This window comes from Coptis chinensis, chromosome 2, assembly GCF_015680905.1.
Source record: "Coptis chinensis isolate HL-2020 chromosome 2, ASM1568090v1, whole genome shotgun sequence".
NCBI lineage: Eukaryota > Viridiplantae > Streptophyta > Magnoliopsida > Ranunculales > Ranunculaceae > Coptis > Coptis chinensis.
Window position 1 is genome coordinate 64086486 of NC_141457.1, and position 20407 is coordinate 64106892.

General features: G+C 37.7%; 1 protein-coding gene across 1 annotated transcript; it reads right to left on the reverse strand.

Annotated features, from left to right (window-relative positions):
• Positions 1-12000: 12000 nt before the first annotated feature.
• TPK1 (thiamine pyrophosphokinase1) lies at positions 12001-16525 on the reverse strand. Its single transcript, XM_086589515.1, has 6 exons — positions 16246-16525; positions 16074-16170; positions 14240-14312; positions 13341-13442; positions 12627-12876; positions 12001-12342 (listed from the first exon to the last, which is right to left on the reverse strand). Exons 1-6 carry the CDS (start codon positions 16379-16381, stop codon positions 12227-12229), a joined length of 774 nt encoding a protein of 257 aa, XP_086445641.1. The 5' UTR covers positions 16382-16525; the 3' UTR covers positions 12001-12226.
• Positions 16526-20407: the final 3882 nt, after the last annotated feature.

The window sequence follows — 20407 nt, forward strand, 5'->3', positions numbered from 1 at the left end:
AATACCCGAAGTATCCCCTTAATATCTTCCGTAGGAGGTTTAGGATGCACCGCCATCTCTTCCTCCGAATCTTGAAAGTCGTCTCCGACCATGACAAGTACTTTACATATAAGGTTGATGGCATTGGAAAGCCATGTTTGACGGGTATGCAAAAGGTGGTTGTTTGCATTCGTTTGCTTGAATATGGTTGTGGTGCGGATGCGTGGGATGAATACATTCAAATTGCAAAGAGCACCCTTTTCGAAAGCTTGAGGCATTTTTGTGATGCCATGTTGGCGGTCTTCGAAAAAGAATATTTGAAGGCTCCAAATGAAGAAGACATTCAACGTCTACTTACATAAGGTGAAAATCGTGGCTTCCCGGGTATGCTTGGAACTTTAGATTGTATGCATTGGCAATAGGAAATGTGTCCTACGGCATGTCAAGGTACACATGTAGGACATAAGAAGAAACCTACAATCATTTTAGAAGTCGTTGCCAATCAAGACTTATGGATTTGGCATGCTTTTTTTGGTATGGCGGGTTCAAACAACGACATCAATGTGCTTCAACGTTCTCACCTCTTTGACAATCTTATGCATGGTGATGCTCCTCGTTGCAATTACACCGTGAATGGTTGCCAATACAAAATGAGTTACTATCTAGCCAATGTGATTTATCCTAAATGGGTTACACTTGTACAAACAATCCTAACCCAACAACTTAAATAGAGGGATTCTTTGCTAAGATGCAAGAAATTTGTCGCAAAGATATAAAGTGTGCATTTGGTGTCTTATAAGCTAGATGGGGGATAATCAAGAGGCCGGCACGAATGTGGAGTATGCATGACATTAATCAGATAATGAAGACGTGTATAATTTTACATAATATGATTGTCGATGATGAACAAGAGATTGATATCAAAGATTGGCAAATTGACATAGATTGGGAGCCACCAGTCTCATTGCATGTTGTCGAGAATCAAAATGAAGAAATTGCAAGAAGACTCAACACACTTCGTTAGAGCAGAGAAACTAATGTTCAACTAAGAGTTGACCTCATCAATCACCTTTGGCAATTTCATGCGGATCAAGGAATGTAGTATGAGTATTTCTATGTTTGTAGTTTGAGTATTATCTATGTTTGTTTTATAGTTTGAGTATTATTTATGTTTGACTTTATGTTGTTTCAAGACAATTCAAATTAAAATTGAAATTACAATATTGAAAATGAACTAACAACAACAATGGAAATGAAATAACTAAAACAACATTGAAATTAATATAAGTAGTAGAAGCACCACCCCCACTAGTAGAACCACTTGGAGTTCCAAACACTCCACTTTCTCTCCTTTGGTGAATTATCTCCATTTTCATTATCTTGAAGTATTAGGCAACTTCCGGCTCAAGAGTAGAAGTATCTTGTGCTAATATTTTGTTATCTTTTTTCCACTTCTTGAGCTCCATCATCTTCACCCTATCGGCGGCGGCATTCGTCATTTGTGCCAAATACTTCTCCATCATCTTGTAATTATCTCATTCTTTCTTTATCCTTTCTTTCTCACCCCTTGTTCCCGGTGGTCGGTTTTTCTTGGTTCCACTTCCACTTCCACCTCCACCTCCACTTCCATCTCCAACTTGCGTAGGAAATGGATCAATTGGAACGCCACCAAGAGTTGCTGACGACGTTGTGGGTGTTGAAGGCACGACTTCATCATCTACATCGAGAATGACGTTGGTTCGTCTCCTCGATGTAGTTGTGGACCGGCTCTCCAATTCTTCATTCCATTTTGGGATATCCTTGAGAAGGACCCAACAATGCTCAAATTGAAAGTGTGTGTTATAAGCCAACATATATGTTGTTTTTGCCTCGGCCAACCGATCTTGGATCGTTGTGCCACTTCTTGCGGTCCTCTTCGAAGAGGAGATAATTCCCGCCCACCGGTTGCAAGCTTTTTGGATGTGTCCAAATCGAGTGGACACCGAATCCTTGCTTCTCTTGTTGTTTTCGCCAACTCTCTCTCGAAATTTATCTAATATTCTCTCCCAATAGTGTGTGATTCGTTGCCCCGCACCAACAATTGGATCTTCATTAACATATATCCACGCTTTGCAAAGAGCCTCGTCTTCTTGAATTAAAAAATTGGCGGACTTTGTAGATTTCTTTCTTTTTGATGTGGTTGTATGTTCATTTGGATCCATTGTTGTACTTGGAGTAGTGATTGTTGTAGTTGGAGTAGATAGAAATTTTATGAGAATTGGGAGCAAATGGTGAGAGTGTTGTGTGAAGTAGTTGCTATAAATTTGCAATTTCAGAAAAACTAGTCGTTTCTAGCCATTGGGATGTCTGGACTAGACAGACGACAGAGTTTATGACGTCCGTTGCAATTTAACGTACAGACGACAGAAACGTATCCCAAACTTAACAGCTGCTAAAAGTCTCCATTGGACTGGTTTTTCGAATTTGGGCTGCCAAATTTGACTGGGGCTGTTAAAGGGCCTATGTGGCACCTTTTAGCAGCCCATTATAGCTGCTCACCATTGGACTTGCTCTAAGAGATAGAGAAGGATGGGCGTACATTTGTTTTTCTAAACCTTTAAATGCTAAATAGCCCATCTTCTAAATGCTGATCGCTGAACTCTAAAATACACGTTTGTTTTCTGTCAAAATGATCTAGCTCTGAATACTGAATATAAATCATTTGGACAATTTTACCATTATTATATATTTTGAACACAATTTGATTGTTTATAAAATCAAAATATATGAAAATACCAAGTTAAATTAAATTACAAGTTCTTATTATAGAAGTGAAAATAAATACATTTATCTATTTATTATTTTTTTCGGCTAATTAGTTAGAAAAATGTGGGCAATTTGGAAAAATTAGTTACCAATTTGTTGTAGAAAAAATTTCATTGGCTCATTTTTCTTTTATAAAAACAATGGGATGGGCTTTGCTTTGTTATTAGTTGTCATAACTTGTAACATGCAAGAAAGACCATTGTATCATATACCCACCTATCCTATTACCCATCGCCATCAAAATCCAGAGAACCCAATTGTTCGTCTCTCTCTTTCCTCTAGTCCTTTCTCTCTCTCAAAACCCAATCGTCTCTCTGCCTCCAAAAAATAGAGGAAAACCCCATCATCTCTCTCTCTCTCTCTAGCATGGTTGAAGATGAAGGGGTAAGGCTGGAAGTAGGCGGCTCAAACAAATATATTTAGCATTCAAGAGAATGATTGTCGCAGAACAATGAAGACTAAAGTTGGCGATGAATACTGAATAGAAAATAAAAACAAACAACTATTTTGGTTGTTGAATGCTGAAAACTAACTATTCAGCACCACTGAATGCTGAATCCGAAAAAAACAAACAACCCCTAAGTGTATTGATGACAAATATTGGAATATATGGTATATGAATCTGTTGGACAGTTTAACTAGGGATTTTTCCCAACACGTGAAGGCAGACTATGCCCTTGGGTAATAGACTAATAGGTTAAAGCAGAAAACCTGTGAAGGCAGACTTTTGAGGCTCAATATCAAATTTGACGCTCAGGCTATCATAGGTGGATTGTATATTTTGGTAGAAAACCGTTTAGATTTTTTGATATGTGGCTCAAGCACGACTCATGTAGAACTGTTATTGACCAAGCATGGAACAACTCGCATGATGTTAATTCTGACTGCAATGTCATAAATAAAACTATTTCTACTCCAGATTCTCTTACTGTTTGGAATAAAATTGTATTCGGAAATGTGTTTACCAGCATAAAAAAGGTCCAGAAAGAACTGGAAAGAGTACTCATGAAACCCCCCACTAAGGATAATGTGGAAAAGGCTAGAATCCTTAAAGCCCAGTTACTTTACTAGCTAGACAAGGAGGAAAGCCTTTGGAAACAAAAATCCAATGTTCAATATATCAAAGAGGGGGGTAGAAACACAAAATTCTTTCATCTATCCACAGTCTATAGAAGAAGAAAGAACGCTATTCTTAAGCTCAAAAATAATGATGGACTATGGAAAGAAGGAAGGAAAGATGTGGGGAGCACTATTAATGAGTATTTTCAAGACCTTTTTGCTTCTGATAACCCAACTCCAAATAACAATATTTTGAATCTCTTCTCTCCTTGCATCTCTGAGAGAGAGAGAATGATATTCTCACTGAATGCCCTTCTAATAATGAGATTTGGAATGTGGTGAGAAAGATGGGCAGTCTCAAGGCCCCTGGTCCAGATGGATTTCAGGGGGTTTTCTATCAAAAATGTTGGGACATTGTAAGCCCCAGTATTATCATGTTTATTAAGGACTTCTTTGTTAAAGGCATCATGAACCCCAAGTTCAATGAAACCTATATCACTTTAATTCCAAAGATTTCTAACCCTGACCATATAGCTAAATTCAGACCTATAAGTCTATGTAATTTTAGCTATAAGGTCATTGCTAAAATCTTGGCAAACAGATTGAAATCTCACCTTCACAAGATAGTATCTCCTTTTCAAGGAGCTTTCATCAAGGGGAGAAGTATAGGGGACAACATTGGGTTGGCATGTGAGATTTTCCACAATATAAACCATGTGAAGAAGAAAAAACAAGGTTGGATGGTTCTCAAAATGGATATGGCAAAAGCATATGATAGGGTGGAGTGGTCATTTATGGATAATATCTTTAGGAGACTTTGATTTTGTGAAAAGTGGAAAACTTTTGTTCTTCAATGCTTATCCATTAATTGTCTCCTTTAGAGTTTTCCTAAATGGCTCCCACCTTAATAGTTTCACTCCTGATAGAGGCCTTAGGCAAGGGGACCCCCTCTCCCCTACCTATTTATCAGTCTTAGAGGCTCTATCTAGAATAATTGTCATGGCAGAAGCAAATGGTATCAAGATAAGGAGGAGCTCACCATCTATCACTCATCTGCTTTATGCAGATGATTTGATTCTATTCACTAAAGCTAATCTCCTGGAAGGGGATCATCTTAAAAAGATCTTGGCTGAGTATTGTGAGACTTCTGGCCAAAAAATAAAATTTGAAAAATCCAGTCTGTTTTGTAGTAATAATGTGCATAAAAAGCATAAAATGATTTTGGAAAATGAGGATTTTTGACAGAAAAGACAAGTACTTGGGTGATTCTATTGTTTTATCTAGGAAAAAAATTGAAGATTTTAAGTATCTTGTAGATAAGGTAAATAATAAGATCAAAGAGTGGAGATCTAAAGTTCTTTTACAAGCTGGAAGGACTGTCATGGTACAAGCTGTGGCACAAGCCACCCCCTTATATGTTATGTCTACTTACATGATGCTTATTTCCACATGTGATAAGATTGATAGCCTATGTAGGGATTTTTGGTGGTGCTAAGGAAACTAAAAGTGTTCATACCATTAGGTGGGATCATTTATGCACCCCTAAAGCTAGGGGTGGGCTGGGGTTTAGAAAATCTCATGACATAAACAAGGCTATGGTGGCTAAGCTTGGTTGGAAAGCCAAAAGGGATACTGAGTCAATTTGGACGAGAGTTTTTGCCAGCATATATGGTAAAAATTGGATTGACCAAAACGAAGCTAAGACCACCCCTTATCTGAAAGGGGGTTCACAGAAACTACACTTTGATTAAATAGGGCCTCATTTGGTCTATTGGGAATGGCAGGGCTGTTGATGTCCTCAATGATCCTTGGTTGATCTGTAATGAGAGACCAACTTGCATTAAAGAACTGTGGTTTTATGGTGCTGAGCTAGAAGGATGGAAGGTCAAGGACCTTTTCACCCGTGATGGAAGATGGAATAGTGAACTCATAAATAATCACTTACCACCTTTCATTAGTAAATAGATTCATGAAGTTCTGGTGAGACCTTTGACTGCTAGAGAGGACAAAGTTACTTGGTCCTCCAACAAAAAGGGTATTATGATTGTAAAATCAGCATATGCCTTTCTCTGTAAGGAGAACTAGGAAAGCCAGTCATCCAGCTTCAACCTTAATTGCATTAAGAAGCTGTGAAAGGCAAAGATGCCTGCCAGCATGCATATTTTTCTATGGAAAGCATATATGTTTGGTTTAGCAACAGGAGACTCTTTGGAAAGAAGGCATATGGTTGGGGACTTTTCCTGCCCACATTGTTATCTCCCATTAGAGGATCCTTTGCACTTGTTCTTTGAATGCACTTGGGCAAGAAGTATATGGTACCGGTTTGCAGGTTTGGGTATGAGAGTGGAGTGCATGCCTTGTAAAACTCTCAGACAATGGATAGAGGAGTTCCTGAGTTGGAGTTTCAACAAGGAGGAGAGCATGGCAGAAAGGGGAACTCGATCTAGCCCTTACTATCTTATTTTTTATGTGGGAAGAAAGAAATAATATCAAGTTTGAAGGGTTCACAGGTAATAGGAGAAAAGTGTTAAGGAAAAGCTATGCTCAGGCAACAAAAACACTCTTGGATTTTAAGCAAGAGGAAGCTAGCACAACTCCCTCGACATCTTCTTCTACTAGCAATTTGAACCCTCTGAGCATTGAGCAGATATTCCCAATTATTACAGATAATACAATGAGTGTTAATTTTGATGCTGCATATGATGGAATTCTGATTGGGCTAGAGCTGGAGCAATAGCTTGGGAACAGGATGGATTGGTAGTAGGTGCAACAGTCAAGAAGTTTAAGGCTAGGAGTCCAGAGGAAGCAGAGCTTTTGGCTGCTGAAGTTGCAGTGCAGTTGGCTATCAGACTAGGAGGCACAGATTAGCTTTTTACAGGAGACTGCCAGGAAGTGATCAAAGTCTTAAAGAATGTTGAAGCCCCCTCCAACTGGAATCTACAACATGTCAGAAACTCTATTCTTAGCAATGTGTCATGTTTTAATTTCTGCAAGTTTCATTGGATAAGTAGACTTTATAATGGGGAGGCCTATGACTTGGCACAATAGGCTAGCCATAACCAGGAAAGGGAACCTCTTCCAAAGTGTATGCAAGACTTGAATATTTGTCCTATTCAGTTTTAATTAATGGTAAGATATTTGTTAGCGAAAAAAGAAAAGTTCGATATGAGGGTAGGTTCAAAGCGCCCTTGTGGAATTCATATTCGGGATATTGATGAGAATTTAACACGAATAATTTAGATTTCAGAGGAAAGGGCTGCGAACTTCCAAGCAAATCAAGCTCAAGGCCAGATTGCAAATGAGGAGGGGGGTAGCAATGGTGCAAATATTGTGAGGTACATTGAAAACTACACGATGAATTCCATTGCAGAGAACACCCACAACAACAATCAGATTCAGCTCTTTGGGAATGAAGGAGATGAAGGACCAATCAATTTGGCACTCAAAGCAGGGGTGCAAATAGCTACACAGCCACCGGTCATGCAAATGCAAACACTGACCGACTTATTCACACCAGATATCTCTCCGGGAACACATGTTGGAATACACGGAAGCTCAGGAGCTGGCAATGCATTTGATATGGAAGACCTTCAGTTAACTCACATTACTCATGAACATGCAATAGTCAATCTCTCATCAGCCGCTTCCACTACCGACCATGTGGTGCCAAGCTTAAGCCACCAACTTCTGGGGGGCAACGTCAACAAAGTAATGAGAGTCAGAAATTTTGGAGCGTATTTCGTAAGGAGGTCTCACACTCAATCACAAAATGAACCAAATGCAACAGTGGGGGAAATCCAATTGGTACAAACTCTTAACCATCTGTTTCATATTCATAATAACTCACAACATACTATTACTTATATGTGTAGGTCAGCATATGTAAGATATCGTAATATACATGGACGAAGGGTAGAGGTGGCTGACCCAAATCAGCCCCCAATGTCACAATGAGTACAATCCTCCCTTGGAATTGTCGGGGGTATCGGAAACCCTCAACAGTTCGTCATCTCGTCCTTGATTAGGAAAGAGAACCCTGACATCATTTTCCTCTCAGAGACAAAACTTTCCGGAACTAGTATGGCTACTATTAATTTACAGTTAGGATTTCCTAATATTTTTTCAGTTTCTTCTTGTAATAAAGTGGGAGGACTATCACTCCTGTGGAAAGACAACATAGACTTAAATATTTTTTACTCGTGTAAGCATATTATAAATGCTAAGATATCAACCGGTCCAGGAAACATACCTTGGATAGCATCCTTCTTTTATGGGGGCCCCTATGCCCCATTAAAAGAAGCCAGCTGGAACTACATTAAGAATACCAGAAGGGTGGGGGGCGAACCATGGCTCATCATCGGTGACCTGAATGTCATCTTTGAACAATCGGAAAAGCAAGGTGGGGAGCCATATGATCTACATCAATCTGATTTTGCTTCGGATTTGATACAACAGGAAGGTCTGATTGATCTTGGTTACTTAGGTAACTCGTTCACTTGGACTAATGGTAGGGAAGGCAGAGCAAACGCCAGACAACGTCTTGATCGTGGGCTAGCCAATACCGACTGGTTTACTTTATTTTTGGATTTTAAGCTTTTCCACCTACCTCGTATTGAATCTTATCACAGACCCATAATGTTTCATCTGAACCCAGACATCAATAGAGGCCCAAAACCTTTTCATTTTCAGGCAATATGGATTAACCATGAATCTTATCCCTCAGTGATTAATCAGGCGGCGTGGGATAATTCAAAGTTTAGAAATAAAATATTTGAGGTTAAAGATAAATTACAAAAAAAATAATAATAATAAAAAAAAATAAAAAATAAAGGAGTGGAACAAAAAAGTTTTTGGAGACATTAGTAAAAACATTTCTAACACTACCAAAGCCATTGATAATATCCAGATTAAGTAACCCTAATATCCAAAATTGTAGGGAGGAATCATTTTTAAGGGATAAGTTGGAAAATCTTTTGAAAAATGAAGAGATGCTTTGGAAGCAGAAGTCCAGGGATAAGTGGATCCCTGTGGGGACGGGGGATATCAATACCAAATTTTTCCATGCTACGACCATCTGTCGGAGGAAAAGAAACATAATTGATTGGTTAAAAGATGAGGGGAGATGGTTATCTCACAGGAGGGATATTAGTGATTGCCTTGTCAACCACTTCTCATCCCTTCTGTCTCATGATATTCCAAACTCGTCGAGTATCCCTCCTGACCTCATCAACCCTATTATTACGGCTGCTGATAATATTGGGCTGAATGTCAGTCCATCCTCGGAAGAGATTAAGCATGCTGTCTTTTCTATTAATTGGAGTGTTAAAACCACCTGCCCCAGATGGGTTCCCTAGTCTCTTCTATCATAATGCCTGGGAAACTATTAGTAGTTCGGTTTTTGCGATGGTTTCCCTTTTCTTCGCTGAAATTCATAGTCTTGAGCATATTAACCATACAAATATTGTGCTCATTCCAAAGATCCCCAACCCTACCACCCCTCAAGAGTTGCATCCTATCAACTTGTGCAATGTTTCATATAAGATTATTTCCAAAATCCTAGCCAATAGGATGAAACCTATGTTGAAAAAGATCATGTCACCCATGCAAAGTGATTTTGTTCAACAAAGACAAATCACTGACAATATTGTCATCGCCCATGAGATTCTCCACTCTATTAAGACCAGAAAGAGAAAGCATGGTTTAATAGCTATCAAACTTGATATGTCAAAGGCTTTTGACAGAATGAACTGGGAAACTATTGTTTCTATGTTGAACCATCTTGGCTTTAATAATAATTGGTGCAACATGGTTTACCAATGCATCTCGTCAGTTAACTTCTCCATTCTCCTTAATGGTTCGCCTGAAGGTTTTTTCAAATCGAGCAAAGGGCTTAGACAGGGAGACCTTATTTCGCCGATGTTATTCATCATTTGTATGGAGATTCTATCTTGCCTCCTACAACAAAAAGAGATGACGGGCAAGATCCATGGAGCGAAGATCTCGAGGCAGGGTCCCATTATCAGCCACCTTCTGTTTGCGGATGATGTCTTCATTTTCTGTAGAGCAACTATTTCTGATGCTCTAGAAATTGTTGACACTCTAAAACTCTTCTCTACCATCACTGGGCAGACTATAAACTATGGTAAATATGGGGTTTTGTTCAGTAAAAATCTACCCCACAAATTCAAAAAGATCATCCGCAACATTCTAAAGATTAAGGGTATCGGTATTAGAGATATGTACCTTGGGGCACCCCTCTTCCTTAGCCAATCCAAATCTGAGCTTTTTGACCACCTCATCAATCGATTAACCTCTCGGGTTAATGGGTGGAAGATTAAGCTCCTTAGCCAAGCAGGGTGAACTGTCCTTATCAAATCGGTCACTTCGGCTATCCCTATCTACCAAATGTCATATTTCAAACTGCCTAAAAAAATCACCAACAAGACGAATGCGATCCAACGAGATTTCTGGTGGGGAAAAAAAGATAACGGCAAGAAAATCCTTTATCTCAAATCTTGGGACTCTATTTGTTTGCATAAATGAATGGGAGGACTAGGAATTAGAGATTTCAGTACGGCAAGCTGGCTTGGCGGCTTCTGAACAATTCAGAAGCTCTTTGGGGCCAAGTTTTGAAAAACAAGTATTTCCCTCACACAAAGGGTTCTCTTCCGCCCCCCATAAAAAATGACTCCTCGTGGCTTTGGAAAACTTGCCGTTCTGGTATCTCTTCTATCATGAATAATGCTATCTGGGACATTGGTGATAGTACAAACATCAACATCTGGACGGAACCTTGGGTTCCTAAAGATGGAGGGGCAGTCCTCATTTACGGACCTAGGTCGAGATTGGCGCCTGAAAAAGTTTCTGAACTCTTTCACCCTACCACAAAATCTTGGAACATCAACTTGCTTGAGTCTCTCTTCTCCGATTTTATCGTGGGAAATATTTTGACCATTTATGTGAAAGATGAGTCGCATGAAAAATCTTTGTTTGGGGAGGAACAAAAATGGGTCTTTCAAGATCAAATCTTTCTATGAGTACCTAAGTCTTGCTAAAATTAAAAAACCCATTGTTAATAATCCAAGTTTTTTTCTTAAAATATGGAAGTCTTGGGGAAACCCAAGAACAGAGATTTTTGCATGGATATGTGTTCATGACATTGTCTCGACTCGAGAGAGAATCAATCGTATCTTCGCCATCAAAGATCAACGGTGTGTTTTTTGTAAAGCCCCGGTTGAAACTTTACACCATCTGCTTATGACTTGCCCTTTCACTAGGGCGGTGTGGTTTGCTACCCTTTGGCATATTCGTATTGACTTTTTCAAATATTTAACAGTTAAAGACTTTGTTGGTCTTTGGTTTAAACCACCGCCTGATTGGCCAGTAGAATTAGATGAATGGAAATTGACATGCCTTTACATTTACTAGACCATTTGGAAAGAGAGATGTAACATTATTTTTTCGACATAAAAACAGCCATCACCTTTTGACATTGCGAAAATAGCTACCCATCTCACATCACTCCACCTCATCAAACTATATAAAAAACCACACATCCATCCAATCCTATACCGGGATATAAAGCTGGAAAACTCCACCATCGTCCTATGTCAAAATCAATGTGGACTGCTTTCTTTTCGGAATGTAAACCTATTGGTATTGGTTATGTTATGTGAGATGACAAGGGCTTTTTCTTAGCCGCAGACACAACCAGAACAAGTGGACGAGACGCCGAGGAGGGAGAAAGCAGGGATCTCAAATGCACCATTCAATGGACATACGTCCTAGGTTACCAATGCATAATACTGGAAACGGATTGCAAGACAGTAGCTGATTTTTGGAATAGGCTAGCTACTAACATCGGGAGGACAGCCCGAAATATAATTATAGATGCACTGGAATATTCAACCTCTTTTGTTGCCTTGCTTGTAACCCATGTAGATAGAACTTGTAACAAGATTGCACATCTGTTAGCAACCAAGACTAATCACCTCCAGGACTGTTTCTGGGAGATGGAAGCCTCCATTTGGTTACAAAGCCAACTGCAGGATGATCTAAGTACATGTAATATTCAGGACTCTGAAGTTCTATATATATATATATATATATATATATATATATATATAGTGTGTGTGTGTGTGTGTTTACCCAAAAAAAAAAACGGAAGAACACGCCGACATCAACTGATGTCAGACCACTGAATTTTAATATATTACAGGCTCCCAGTTATCAGACATATATTAATGGGATCCCACAGTCTACAAATTTGCCAATTGAATCTATACATTCTGGAGAATAATGACAAAGCAATATTTATTCAATACAAATGCTACATGAATTACCTGAAATCAAAATTTATGGCGACATTATAAAGAATTTATATCTATTTTCTAATGGATATTGTCCATAGAAGATCTGAATCTGACCGCACCGTGATCCGTGCCTCCCGCACAATGTTTGATGTACTTATCAGACCACCGAACTTCATTTCTGTATTATCTGGATTAAACAAATTCCAGGTTATGATACAGATTTTGTAGTATAAACATAAAGAGTAACAAATGAGAAGCAGAAGTACACTAAAGAGAGCACTGATACAAGATCAGTTGCTGCATCATAAACTCAAGTTACATAATACCATAAACCAATAAGTTAAGTTCAACTTGGGGTTCCATCCAAGACAATTACCAACAGATGGTTGAACACACCCGGATCTCCATAATGCTAAAAAGAAGTGTCTGGTTAAAAAAAATAAAAACCTTGAGCGGTTTTAATCTACTTACCGAGATCCCATTGAAGCCCAGTGGTGGTTGTACTTGCAGATGGAATCCCAATTGGGATGAGGCCGCAGTGCGGGCCCTCAACGGATGACAGGATATTGATCTCATGACGGTGGCTCCTTGGAAGCAGTTGGATAAGACAATCTTCAGACAGAAGAACTATCCTTGTGTTCGAGAAACGGCAGAGAACATTGATGTTTCCAATTTCATGATCAAATCGCCCACCAAGTGCCCCTGCAACAAGAATGCATAGCTGCATTTCCATGTACAAACAGAGAAACCATGATCATTTAGGGAAGGGAATTGAATATGAAAAACACAATAATTTTGTAAATTTATAAATCAGTCCTGGATAACATAGCTATGGAGTACAGGGGAGTCTCAGTAGTTGATTGGCAGTTTCTCAAATTAGTGAGACCTACAACTACATATTCTTCTATTAGCCACTTGATTAGAAAGAAGGATACATGGAGCTTAAAAAGGACATCTTAATCATCAAAAAAACCTATAGCATTCACAGTGGGAACTAATTCAGCTAATGAATTTATTCTCAGAGAAGTTATGAAACCGAAAGGGGAAAAGAGGGTCAAATCCTTGAAACCAGAAGTCAAAAACTTAAAAATAGGAGATTAAGACCAGTTTTTAAGATATGGTCCTGGAGGTTGAAGAGGAACTATCGTGTGAAAAGAGCAAATGGATTAATGGATAGTTACTTACATTGGCCTTCTCCAAGTTTGGAGTGACATCTTCAATAAGAGCTACACACTTGTGTAAATCTGTGGTATCTTGATCATGGGATTCATCAACAATTTTTGTTCCCTGGAGTTCATGTGCAAAAAATAATTATTCCACAAAAGTAATTGATATAACCACAAAATATATCTGGTGGAAAAGTAACCATTTCCCCTGAAAAGCATCTCACTTTATCTGTTTGCTAATGATAAATGAGGGAAAAGAACTACATTGAAAGGAAATTCATTTCTTAAGAGTAAGATCGTTATTCAATTCAAATGGAAGTCCACAAAACAAACACCGCAACAATGGAAAATTGTATACTTGTCCTTCGTTCAGAGAATGCTCATTCCAGGTATTGTCAAAGTGCATATATTCTTATGAAGTGATATGGTATATTGGTATTTCCAGAACTATTTTCTTTCTGCAAGGATTTTTCAAGTAGCTCAAAGCTCGTTGAGAGCTTATGAACTGACTACCAATTTCTTTTGAGCTTGTTTTCCAACATAAATAAGATTTTGGTAATTTTTGCACTTCGCAGCATATATGTACTTTCTTGACTTTTTTGTATTTTTAATTGATTCTTTCTTCATCTTACAATGCCTTCAATCCACAAATATGCTAACTGTTTGGAAAAATATGCTCTTCTTCTTTTAAAGAATCACAATTTGATGGGTGAAAAGAAGTTCTACCTCTGTCCACCTTGCTTGGTCTTCATAGTAAGGGACCTTCATAATTCTGTATTTTCCATTTTTTAACAACATGAATGATGAACGGACTAAATTTCCTATTCAAGAACCATAATATGCAAACTCTACGACATACTTCAATTCGTACAGAATAACAGTATAAGTGATTCGGAAGAAGGATTTGAGTAGTGTTACCAGATTTGAATAGAAATCTTGAACTTCTGTCCTAATAGAATCCATGTCTCCTTTAATTACATCCGGCTTGTAACTGAAAAAGAGAGGAGACTTAATTAAATGAAAATGAGCATGAATTGTATCTTGGTAATAAAAGAGCAAGACTAAGCATAATATCCGAAAAAAGTAAAATAAAATAAAATTTGAGCTCATGATTTATGCATTAACTCTGCAAGTTAAGCCTTGCAGTTTTTTACTTTTTACTTAGAGATATGAGACAAAAATAAAAATTGGTCCCAAAGCTGTCTGGTCAAAACCAAACAACCCAGTGTTCAAAAATAACAAGTGGAGATTACTCTGTGTTCAAAAATCAAACAAGAAGCCAAGAAAATGGGAATCGAATCCCATTAACAAGTGGAGATTACTCTGTCAATTTGGTTTTTCAAATGGGTTAGAAATCTCATTGGAACCCTTCATATCATAGGAAATGACACACTTTTGCCATGCAGTTGTGAGCTCCCCATCCGCAAGCCAAGGCAAAAAGAGTGAAGTTATTTATCATTTTATGGTATTTGGTATATTTCCTCACATTAAAAGGTTATCCTAATCCTACCTATATACATTATTACGTCGCTCTTAAGTACTGCATACTATGACCTACACCATATCACCATCAAGTCGCCATATGGAATTCCTAACATGAAATTCATGTTTCATAGAGATGAAAAGAAAAGTGAAAAATACTAACATGTGCCAGCCTGCAAGCGAAATTTCCACAGGGGCATCTTATGCCCAATCTCTAAAATCTCTAAAAATAGGATTCTAAGTAGCTGGGGCAGGTTACCAGGTATTCCGGCCAAGTGAGTCAAACTTCAGTATGTTCAGGCTCCGATGCTTTTAGAAGAGCCTTAAAATAGGTTCACCCTCTGCTCAAATTCTAATATGAATGACCTTGAGCAACTCGGTTAGTGTGCAATTGTAGGAATGTATTGGAGTTGAGTCGAGCCCACCTTTAATAGGTCAGGCTTGTCTCGTTGTTTCTTAAGAGTCTTAATATATGTTCAGGCTTGTCTCAGAATGCAACATGAGCCGAGCTTAAGCTAGCCAAAAACAAGTCAAACAAAGCTCAAGTGGCTTGGATCCTTTACCAGCTCCATAAGTAGCTATGACACGTTAAAGAGAAAGATTGAGAGAGAGAGGGGAGGAACGCAGTAGGATGGCCAAAGTGAGGGAAGGACGAGAAGTGAAGGAGTATGAGAGAAACACCAGAAGATGAATGCGGAAGGGAGCAGGCGAGGGTGGTAAACCAGCCAGCAACAGCCATGCACCTGACCCAAGATTTACTTTAATCGAGGTAGATAGTAGCAAACAGGCCACAACTAAAAGTCTAAAACCAGTTGATATAACAAACAACTGATCGTTATAAGCAACACGACCCTGTGTTTTTGCTTCCACCCCATTCCAAAACAGTGACTTCTAATCTATTTAAGCTAAAATATTCTTGTGCTTTCCGAAGAGAAAACACATCTTTCCCCTCCAATCTAGTAAAAACATCTCCTCTACAGTAAACATATTATCTTTTTGACTATTGAACCTTATCTCCCTGATATCGAATCAATGCTCCAGTGGATTTTCCAGTAAGAGAATCAACTCATTACCAGTAAATGGCAATAGAGTACATTTAGCAGGAAGAAAGTAAAGGATTGCAAAGTATCAACAATAATACAAAATATCCAGTAAATTTTACTCAATGATCCCTACATTGTTTTAAAAATTACAAACAACAGATAATCTATATAAATCAAACTTAAATGACTCCATTAAAAGATTAACAACAAGAACAAGAGAATCAAACCGGTTTCGAACAAGTATAGGATCTTGATTGGGTAACAAATCAGGCATTTCGTCGAAAACCCGATTGGCTCCTCCATCAGCACACAACCTCAACTTGGCTGTTCCACACAAGCCAAAAACATTATTATTATAACACTACAAAAAAAAAAAAAAAAAAACACAAGGGTACATACCGTGTTTCCATAAGAGAGGAGTGAAAGTAGGGAGTTTCTGGTTAAGTACAACAAGTGCGTACGTGAGAGTGGGTTTGTTATCATCTAATGGAATTGTAGGAAGAAGAAAGTGTGTACAGTGAGTCATCAAATCCATTCTTCTTCTCTGGGCTGCTGGTTCGCTTCAAGGTTTTGATAGCTACGAGAGGGAGGATCTTTTAAAGAAAAAGGCAAGTCTAGTCGGGTGCAAGATCTGTGTTTGTCCAAGTCCAACCCAGCATGATTACGTTTTGTTTTTATTAGTCCATTTTGAGCTTGTGTGGTTTGGTAAAAGTGGTAAACGACTGCCGACAAGTCGTATGCCACGTGCTCAACAAGTCAAGCATCGGAATCAGGAACTAGGCATGGACAGAATGATTTTTTGCTCCCAGCGGATTTGCTCCAAGGGAAATAGGAACCAACCAAGTGTCCACTGAAAAGGGGTCAACAGTTATCAAATTTCCACCTTAATATATGCTTTCTGATTTACCCCCAATCTTAAAAAAATAAAAAATAAAAACTTAACCAGTTACAAAATCTAGTTTTTAGTTTTAATTGTTGGAAAAAAAAAAGAATAAAAAACTTGAAGTGCTGAACTAGTGACACTTTTTCAAACTAAAAAAGATAAAAAAAATCTTTAGCTAATGATGGGAAGAACTCCTATATATTTTATAATGAGATTTTTTTTCTTTTTTTTTCTTTTTATTTATTTCTATTTTTAGTGGGGGCAAATCAGGAAGTTTGTTCTAAAGAAGAAATTTGATAACTATCAATCTCTTTTTAGTGGACACGTGATTGGTTCCTGTTTCGCTTGGAGCTCTTTGAGCAAATCCCGCTGGGAGCAAAAAATCACTCGCATGGACACTAATTAGACAAATACAGAGTACATTATTGGTTTCACATCCCAAGTCTTTGTAATGTTTGTATAAATCTAAAGGTCTTTCTAGCAAGACCTCCAAACACGAGACCAAAAGCTAGTAGTTGAAGAAATAGAGTTATTTTGATGGACAAGGGAAGGGCCTGTTGATGATGTTACTGTCCAACATTCCCGACTTAAAGTTTCTTGGCAAAATATCTCGCTGACCTGGTTTCATTTTGAACACAACAAGTGGTGGGACCAACCTGTTGGTAGTTGAGTCTAAGTAGCACTTCCGATAAATTCATTTCCAGCATAACAAAACACATTGCGCGTTCCATAACAAAACCATTGCGTTCCGTGTTAATTACTACGATTTTGAATGCAAAATTTTTCTTGGTTCGTTGGATAGCCGTAGACTACTCCAATGCAGATCGTCACCCATGAACCTTGATTTAGTGAATCACAGTTTAAACTTCTAAATGATGGAACAAAATCTTGGTGAAGGCACAAAATACGCTGATCCCCCCTTCCTTCCTTTAGGGTATGGATAGGGCATGGTTGTCCACCTCCAAACTTGCCCTACTACTTATACTAGTTCAAATCCAATGAAGACATGGAGCAGACAACACGTAATGAATTTGTCAAATGTATTCGTTATTTCTATGTATTCTGCACCATTTGAATTAATGTCAACTCCATATTATGGTCGTTTTCCCAAAATGATCAAATGTAGACCACATTGCTCAATCAGATATTCCGTATAAATTCCACTCTATCTTAGTTAGAATCGTTATATCTAAATCAGATGAGACGTACGCTAATCTAATAACAAACCAACCAAGTAGCATCTACCATCAACTTTCTCTTAAACTTTTTCTCCCCTCTATAAAGAAAAGGATTCTTCATATTCGGACTGTCAAACCTCATTTCTTTGGAGTATGTGCCAGTAAATACGAAGCAGATCCAGATCGCTCAACAAAATGGAAGCCCCAGGAACCTGTCTATGACAAAAGAAACAAGTCGTTGATCATACAAGACCCAAAACTATTACGGATTTACAGCAGAGGCTCCCAATTAAAAGATTGGTGCTGGATAGTAAAACAGTGACATTGGTACTGGATCTCATCATTCACTCAAAGTAGGATCTACCATCTTCGGGCAGTACAAACTTGGCTAGCATTCCAAATAAAGAGAGCTCCCATGACCATATAATAATACAGACGCAAACATTATACGGAGGGAAACACTCCCTAGCTGTAACTATATCCTTTTGCCAAAACTGAACCCATTTTACTTTTGCAGCCGAATGATATTAATCGTTCTCAAACTGCAATGATATTAATTGAACTTAAGCTTTATTAAAGCAAAGAAAACTTGTAACCCTTCACAATTGTCTGCTAGATAATTTGGTGCACGACCTATTAACTTTGGCATAAGAATGCTTAAGTATATAATATTCAAGACTAGTGAATGCCCGTGCCAGTCGGCACTCTAGACACATGCTTTTGAACAACACCCCAAGAGACCATCTCTATGGTAGCATTGGATCGATGATATAACCATTTCCAACAGTTTTATGCTTCATAATCATTCCATACGCATACTCAAGTGAGCTTAATTATTGCAATTCTATGCATTTCATTTCTCAGAAACCAACTCATAACACATTCATTAATTCAATACATATCAGAATGAGAATGATGAAAATAAAGGGAGAGAGTCTTCAATTAAGAGCATCATTATTTTTTTTTTAAATAAAAAAATCCAGCAGAGTCTCCTTTGTATTTTCAATATTTCAAAATTTTAAATCCCGTCATAACCTGAAAATCAAACAATACAATTCGCATAGATCAACCATAACAAAATATATAACTTCATATTTATACATAACCCAAATTACTTCTAAAACTAAAAGACAACTCATTAAACATTAAATAAGACTTTGTATAATTTTTCACCTAGGGCTAATTCTAGTAACGAAAGGGAAAAATAAAATAAAATAAATACTCCACGCCCACTGATCGAGGTCCTCATTTCTCTCATTCTCCCCTCTATGCATATTGTTCACACCATTCTGCTACCATATGGATAAATGTGCCATGGAGCAAAGACTACAATCAAACTTGTGGCATGAATGGGTATTTTGGAGATTAAAATTGAAACACTACTCATGCCTATCAATATGTTCATAATGCTAAAGCATGCCAATAACAAAAACTGCTCAAGAAAGCAACAATGACCATAAAAATGCTTATATGGTGTAGTTATTCTCTATTTGGCATCTAATCATGAAAATCCCTAAAATTGGAATCATCCTATATCAACCATAACTTATAATCTAAAAATAAGAAAGCGTCCCATCAAGAAAAAGAGAAGAATGAGGGTCAATTGTAAGGAATGGATTGCATAGCAAACATTTAAGTACTCAATCTCAAACACTTTTTTCAGCAACTTGATTATGAGAATATGAGAGTGGTAAAACCAAAACCCATAAAATTTAACCACTTAATAAAAAAAAATGACATGTATGACTATATATAGCCAATCAATCACCACGTTGAAATCTATCATGTTTGTAAAAAAGCTACCAAGACAGCATTTGTGAAAGAGCTATCAAGACAGACTCTTCGATTGAAATCTCTACCATTGCATAACTCCTATATTCACAATGATGACACCCAAATGGACTAAGCTATGGTAGAAGAGAAGGGTATGTGCTCCTCTTCCCCAACAACATAATTTCAGGTGCTAATGAGTTAGCAAAAGGCAATCAAAATCAATAACAATATCCAATACATTCTAAATGTAAATGGCAATAACAACAAAACAACGCATACCCAAAAAAAAAAAATTAGTACCAAAACATAGAAAAAACAAATAATTGAAATTAGATTAAAACTTAAAATAATCGGAAAAAAAACAATGTACCTGGAAGAAATTGGAATCGAAATTCTTCGACAATGAGAAATTAAAATGAGAATTGAAGGTGGGCGTTGAGATTGGGTCGGTGCCATAACTGAACATCTTTGAATGTGAAACGAAGTTGAAGAGAAAGAAGAGACACCCAATTTTTTCTGAACATTAAGAGAAAAAAAAATGATTCTAAGAAAATGATATGATTAATTTCTTCAAAAAAGATGTATAAATTCATTGTACCTTTTTGATGAATGGTGTGGAACCTAAAGCTGTAGAAGTAGCCATGGTGTGGAACTCTTTTTTGAAGGCGTTGTTTACTTATTTATGTTGTTGCCGTTTTTCTTTAGTAAAAGAGTGAAAAAATTTAAT